A 7,564-nucleotide genomic window follows, 5' to 3' on the forward strand; every position below is an offset into this window, starting at 1 on the left:
TAGCCAGAAGCTTCTGCACTCACCAAGGTGGGTAAGGGCTAGTTCCTTCTTGCCCAGGACCATCTTTCAGCAGAACAGCTGGGTCTGGCATTCCTAATCAGTAGAGGTTTCCCCAATCTTCCCTGACTCAGATTGACAACTCCCCACAGTGTCTGGGAGTGAAAAATTCCTGGAGTTGTGATGAATCCCCAGAATTTCCTCTCCCCAAAAGACTAAAAAGGGGGAAACGATGAGTTAGAGCTGAGGGTCTACTCAAAACTGCATAGCCAGCTAAGGAATATGAAGAAATAAAACCTCTTATTTGTTACTCCTTATTTGTTCTGGGGGGGGGGGGGGATGATATCCTGTCTAATTAACAATACTTTGCTAAAGGGAATCCTGTCTCCTTATCGTTCTTTTATAATTTATAACCTTATAGGCTGTTAGCCTGCTAGCTAAGTGCCAAATTTTCAATCTATAAAGCTCTTCCTGAACTATTTCTAATTTGTTAAACTTCCTTTGGAGGCTAGCCCATGAAGTTAATAAACTCTTTGTGACTTTAAGAGAATTTCTTCAAATTCTTGAACCAAGATTCTCATACACTTCTGTTGGACTGGGACTATCTCTCAATACAGTTGGCCTGGGGTTGCTTCAGCCGAAGTAGTCTAGAGTGTTTACATTTCACAGGGGCCCAAACTCTATCCCTGGAATTTTTTTTTCAATCTTGGATTGTCCAGGAAGACCTGGACTATTCTACTCTAAGTCTTCCTTATTTTGTTTTGTTTGTGGGGAAAATCTGGAGTGTTTGAAATTTTCTGATCTGCTCTGTCACTTTCCCAGAATCCTTTCCAAAGATATTCTTAATGAAATCAAGGCATTGAGTTTAAATCTGTTTTGTGCACTGATACTGCTAGATTTCCAGTTCTGAGAACTGTGATTGTTTAAAGGACAGTGTGAAGTAGTGGAAAGGAGATAGAACAGTGGGCTGTCTTTGTGTGATGACATCAGGAAGAAGTCTTATAGATACAGTAGATAATCTATGAAGTCCCTTCCAATGGGAGATTCAGCTAGTTATATAATATCAATATTGAGAAGGAACTTAGACATAAAGGGTTTCAATTTCCCTAAGTTATGGCTGAGAAAAATCAGGACCTATACTAGGGTTGCCAGGAGGCTTGTCCATTAGGACTCAGATCTGGGATCTCAGACTCCTAACACAGAGTAGAGCTTAAGATTTACTGCTATTTAAAATTCTAGGTTCTCTATGTTTTTTAAAAATCTGTAAGATCTTAGGCAAACCTCTGCCACTTTCTGGCTTCATCTGCAAGATAATGGGGATTAGATTCAATGAGCTAGGTGGTATAGCTGCTAAGAGAATGAGACCTGGAGTAAAAAAGACCTGAATTCAATTTCTGACCCAGAAGTTCAAACCTGTCCTAAAGACACTTGTTATGTCACTTTACCTCTGTTTGCCTCATTTTTGTCATCTGTAAACTGAGGTAATAATAGCACCTATCTCATAGGGCTGTTGTGAAGATCAGTTAAAATAACATGTATAGTGCATTGCAAAATTTAAAGAACTATATAAATGCTGGCTTGTTGTTATCATTTAATGATCCCATTATTCCAGAGGGGATGGGGTAGTTCCACTTGTAAGGAAATAAGAGTAGAAGGAAGATAAAGGTTCTTTTTGTCTATTGGGGTGCGAACAAAGAGTACTACAAGGCTCAATTAATTTGGTAACTTTCATTCATTTATTCAACAAATAATTATTAAGTGCCTACTATGTGCTAAGCACAGTGCTAAAAGCTTATATACACATATGCATTTGCATTAGTTAGCTCTATCTGAAATATTTGTATGAATCAGTATTGACTTTTGGGAGGGGTTAACTTCCACTGGTTCCATCCATGAGGGAAAGAACAGAAACCAAACCGTATCATGGCCCCAAAAAGGTGTTTCTTCTTTTCTGCCACATGCAGGAAAAATGGAATCTTTTCTTTTCTAAGATACTGTATCATATAAGCTCCCAAGTAACTCCCCATGCCTTTTGCTTGATATTTGGGAATGGTAAAGCCCATCCTTATTTCTCCCGTCTGATCCAAGAGAATCCAACTAACAGGATTCCCCTCAGAATTCAGCAAGCAAAAATTTGGAAGGCTCCAGATGCAACGCAAGACATAATTGAGGCTCTTTTCATTGAGACCCATCTCCCAGTTATCGTTTACAAGTTTGGCATGAGATGCATTCAGGGAGGCAAACTTGAAGTCCAGATTTTTGCTGTAAAGAAATGAAAGAAAGAAAAACTAATATGAAATTACAAAAGTAACAAAAACTTAATAAAATCTTATTTCTTTTCCTTCTCCCTTTTATCAATTATTTGGCCAAGGCTTTTACACATAATAAGTTCTTAATAAATATTCAGGCATTCAACCTGACTATCAGGTGAACCCATGTAGTTACATAAGAATCATCCCTATTCCATCCCTGGTGGGTCATCAAGCTTTGTCTTCAAGATCTCTCCTTCCCAATAGTATTTATTGTTACATTTTAGTTTTCACGTCCAGTCTAATTCTCCATAATTCCACTCATTACCTATAGCTTTGATTTCTGACCAGGACAGCTTTCAGATACTAGAAGACAGCTCTAGTTCTCTCATAGTTCCTTTCTTCTTCACAGTAAAAATCCCAGTTTCTTCACTCAGTTCTTATCTGGTATCTTTGTCATCTCCCTTATTCAGATGCAGCCCCATATGGCAATACCCTTCCCAGAATGTGGTACTCTTCTCTTGCTTCCCAGCCATGTGGCTCGGGGGAGAAAGTAGTAGACCTGAGGTTAGGAATACCTGAGTTCAAATCCTGCCTCAAATATTTACTAGCTAGACTATAGACAAGCCACTTCATCTCTATTTGTTGCAGTTTTGTCACTGAAAATTATGAATCATGGCACCTATCTCACAGGGTTGTTGTGAGGAATAAATGTTATAGCACATACAAAGTGAACGCAAACTTTTAAAAAATACTATATGAATGCTAGCTATTACTACTACTACTACTACTATACTATTATTATGCCACTAATAGCAATACTACCACAATTGCACTATTATTATTATTATTATAGTACCACTATATATAGCAGTACTACACTACTGCTAATATTGTACTACTATTACTATACAACTAGAGGTAATACTACTTCTACATTACTACTATTACCATTGCTACTACTAGTAGTATACTACTACTACCAATATTACTACTACTACTACTACTACTATAACTTCTACTACTACTAGTACTACTATACTACTACTATTACCACTACTACTACTATTACTATACAACTAGTAGTAGTACTATTTCTATACTATCACTACACTACTATTACCACTACGATTATTACACACACTAACTACTACTACTATTATGCTACTATTAGTACTTCTACTACTACTAACTAGTATTCTTCCTATTGTCATTATTATCTTCCTTTTCTAACACAGGCTAATCCCAAACTTTACATTTCTAAATTTGCTTTATTTTATCAACAAAGAACAAGGAACTTAGGAAATATACATGTGGATTCTTGAGATTTAAAGCTTTATTCTTACCTCTCACAAACTTTTGTATCTGGCACAGTTGTAGCCAATTTCCCCTCATTTGACCTAAGTTGTAGAATTTCTTCTTTCACAAAGAGAACATTGCTTAAATGTTCTATCTGAAGAGACTTGGAAATCGCAATCTTTCTTAGGATTTTATCTACACTCTCCTGGCAACCTGGGAGAAAAAAGGAGAAAGGCTTTTGTTAAGCTTTGTCTACACTGTTTCATACCAGCATTTGTTTGTTTGTTTTTAAGTGGGATAGAGAACCATTTACTTAGCCCCAAGACCCATTACCTTGAATCTGAATGACTTGGTCCCACTCAATGACCCCAGGAGTTTCTAGAAATTGCTGACATTTATGAAGGTCTTTGGTGAAGATGTGGTAAGTGTTTGTGTATTGATCCAATTTGTCAACCATTTCCTATTTAGAATGGAAAGGGGAATGTTTGGATTTTGTTAAAAATGATGGAAGAAATATTTTTCTTCATTTTTTCATTCCAAGAACCAGTATTCATAGTCAAGAGACATGCTTATAAGTCATTATGTTGAAGGAAGTGACAAATATTATGGAGAGTTGGGATATTGAGCGAGTGTCTTCATTTCTCTAAAGCTCAGTTTCTTCATTTGTAAACTGAGGTAATAATATTTGCCCTAACTACAACTTAGGGCTGAAAGTGCTTTATAACCTTAAAAATCTATAGAAACTGAGTTTTTTGTTATTGCCAAATGAGATTATCTATTTATATGCATGCAATGCATATATAGTATTTTGCAAATCTTAAAATGCTATATGATCATTATTTTTAGTCATTATTATTATTGTTATTATTATCTCCTACTATTCTTTCCAACTTTATTTTCGTAGGTTATTCTTCCACTTTTCCAACTGTTCCTTCAGGGAATTTATGGTAGCAAAGAGATTGAAAGTACCATCTTTGGGGCTGGCCACCTATCTTTCAATATACTCCAATTGGACTCTCCACTGCCAGCTGTCCCTGCCCCTCCTCCTTTTTTTTATTTCTCTCTCTTCTACTTACCTGTTTCTTAGGCCGAGTAATGACAATCTGATAGTCTGGCCAGGAGTCCACCACCACTTCCAGATTGAAGGGGTTTCCATGAATGATGTAGTAAATGGAACCATATACCTTGAGAGTGGAGGGGAAAGAGAAAAAAGCAGATGATCTAATGAAAACCAAAGGTGGGAAATGAAGTACCTGAGAGAACTTGGGAGATGAAAGGTTTAATTATGGCAGGTAACTTGATGAAAAGCAGCTACATCTCTGGAAATGCCCTATTGCCTTGGGACCTTGGAGGAAGCTAAAGGGTCAGGCACAAATATTTTTCGAAATCCAAATGATTTTGAATAAATTCGGACAAACAAACAGATGTGTATGAGTCTGATCAAGTTGTACTTTATCCTTAGAGAAAAGTCCATATTGATCATCTCAAATATCCACACCTCAACAATATTTCTTTGAAAGGAACACACACACACACACACACACACACACACACACACACACACACACACACTCCCAATGGAGCAGAGATAATAGAGAGCTAGGCTTGGAATTAGGAAGATCTGACTCGGGTCCTGCTAAAACCAACTGACTACATTGTGTTGAGAGAGTCATTCAATTTCCCAATGCCTTAGGTAGTAATACCACAAATATGATTACAGCTAATTATTATGTTAAACGTATTCATTGTGAAAAATTCTGCTTGATTTTTCTGATTGAACTAAGTTACTCAATTTGATTAGTCACTACTGTTCCTTTCTATTTTATCGCTTTCCTCTTGCTACCAGTTTGACCATAGATCTTATTCCGATTTTGTCCTCCCTTGGAGATTGATCCACCCTCTTCCCACCTCACCTTCAGAGATTCTGGGATGTTTTTCGCCAATGATTGATGCAGAGTCTTCACCATGTAGGGATCACACACTAGATACATTCTGTATTGTACACAAATTTTCAAAATGAAATAATGGTTAGTAGAGCAAATATAGAAATCAAGGGACCAAGGGACCTAGGACCAAGAAGGCAGAAAGAAGAAATCAGGCAAGAAAGATCCATGGGACCTATGGGAGCCACAGATACTGAGGGACTAAAGCAGTCCCTGCAAAATCCAATTCTTGAATTACATAGGGAAGACGAATGACATCTTCCAGTGATTTTTAGGAGATTTCATGTATAAAATGCTGAACATAGAGTTCAAATCCATTCTCAGACACTTAACTAGATGTTTGACCCTATACAATTATCAAACTTCTGTGCCTTCATTTTCTTATCTGTAAAATGGGGATAATTAATATAATTATTAATAATTATATTTATATAATATATAATTAATAACAATATTAAGAGTAATATTACTCTTAGGGTTGCTGTCAGAATCAAGTGCGATAGCATATGTAAACACTAAACTAATGCTAATTATTACCCCCCCCAGCTTATAACTTAGAGATGTGTGACCTTGAACAACTTCTTTCTTTCTCTCCAAGCCTCAGATTGTTCAGCTATAACATGTAGGATTATGTAAAATGATCTCTAAAGTTCCTTACAGCTTTAAAGTCACCAAATCCAACCCTTAACTAAAGAAAGTCTCACCATGACATAATATTCCAGAAATGGTCATCCAACCTCTGTTCAAAGATCCCTAATGATAGGGAACTCACCATTAAATTTTTTTTCTTCCAGATTTAGAGAAAAGAGGAAAGGAAAGGATTCTGTTTCAGATAAAGGGGATAATCTGAGCAAAGGCATGTTAATAGGAGATAATGAGTGACAGAAAGAAACTTGATTTTATTGGTAAAAGTAGTGTGAGATAAGGCTTGAGAGTTGGAGTTAGAATTGAAGAAGGTCTTGAATGCCAGAAAAAAAAAATGATTCTCTAGGTAATAGAGAGCCATTGAAGGTTGCTGAGTAGGGAAGTAATGGGATAAGACCAATGATTTAGGAAGATTATTCAGACAATTGAATGCGAGATAAATTGGAGAGAGGATCTTTGGTAGAAAAGTGCTTAGTAGTTGGAATGATCAGTGCATTGTCAGATTATTTAAAATGGGAATAGATGAAACTGTTTTTCTTCCCTTATCTGAAAGAAGTAGAATAGCTGTTCTATGTTATGGGTAAGAAGAAGGGAGAGGATATAAAAGGTACTGTAGAGGTAAGATGGAGAGTCTTGGCTCTTCCCTAACCCCTGCCCTTGCCCTATTCCAAGCCTTGGGTACATAGCATGTCTTTAATGAAAGGAGTGACAGGTTCCAGACTCAAGAGGAAGAAGACAAGTTTGATTTGAATTTGAGGAGCTAGTGTGAGTTCCAAGTAGAGAGACACCATATGGTGATAGAGTGATAGAAAGGGAATCAGGAAGAGCTAGATTCAAATACTGCTTCTGACACAAGGCATTTCATTTCACCTTTCGGTGCCCGAATTTCCTTATCTCTAAAAAAACAAAGAAAAGAAAAAAAAGGATTTGTATTCATTGGTTTCTATGATTCATTTTGACTCTACATCTAGCATCCCATGATTCTATGTCCTATTATAGTTCTGAAGCTTAGAGGAAGAGTCTTGGGAATCATCACCATAGAACTCACAAACCAAGCCATGGAAATAGATGAGAATATCAATGGTGAGGATATCCTAGGGTGGAAAAAGTCACTGGAATAGAGCTTTGGTAAACCCTTAGTCCCTACTACTCTACACTAAACTCTTCCAAGACTCTCTCTCCCAAGGATCACCTACCTTCCTTGGAGGAGGGACCATTTGAGCCTAAAACTCTCTTCACCTTAGATCCTTACCACCCATTCTTGTTCCTCGTGGATTTGATTGAGTAGTAAAGATGGAATGACAGAGCAGAACCTCCAGGATGGAGGTTTATTATTCTACAGTAGCAGAAGCAGTTTCTATCCCTATGGCTATCCTCCGGAAAGCCAGGATAAGATCCCTGGTTTTCTCTCTCCATTACACCTCATGATTT

General features: G+C 37.1%; 1 protein-coding gene across 1 annotated transcript; it reads right to left on the reverse strand.

The window, feature by feature from the left end:
- Positions 1 to 1,844: 1,844 nt before the first annotated feature.
- LOC141547564 (glycine N-acyltransferase-like protein 2) lies at positions 1,845 to 5,512 on the reverse strand. The gene is made up of 5 exons (XM_074275950.1): positions 5,459 to 5,512; positions 4,622 to 4,729; positions 3,879 to 4,005; positions 3,593 to 3,758; positions 1,845 to 2,259 (listed from the first exon to the last, which is right to left on the reverse strand). The coding sequence occupies exons 1-5, from the start codon at positions 5,510 to 5,512 to the stop codon at positions 1,845 to 1,847; spliced, it is 870 nt and encodes a 289-aa protein (XP_074132051.1).
- Positions 5,513 to 7,564: the final 2,052 nt, after the last annotated feature.

Source organism: Sminthopsis crassicaudata, chromosome 6 (assembly GCF_048593235.1).
Source record: "Sminthopsis crassicaudata isolate SCR6 chromosome 6, ASM4859323v1, whole genome shotgun sequence".
Lineage (NCBI taxonomy): Eukaryota > Metazoa > Chordata > Mammalia > Dasyuromorphia > Dasyuridae > Sminthopsis > Sminthopsis crassicaudata.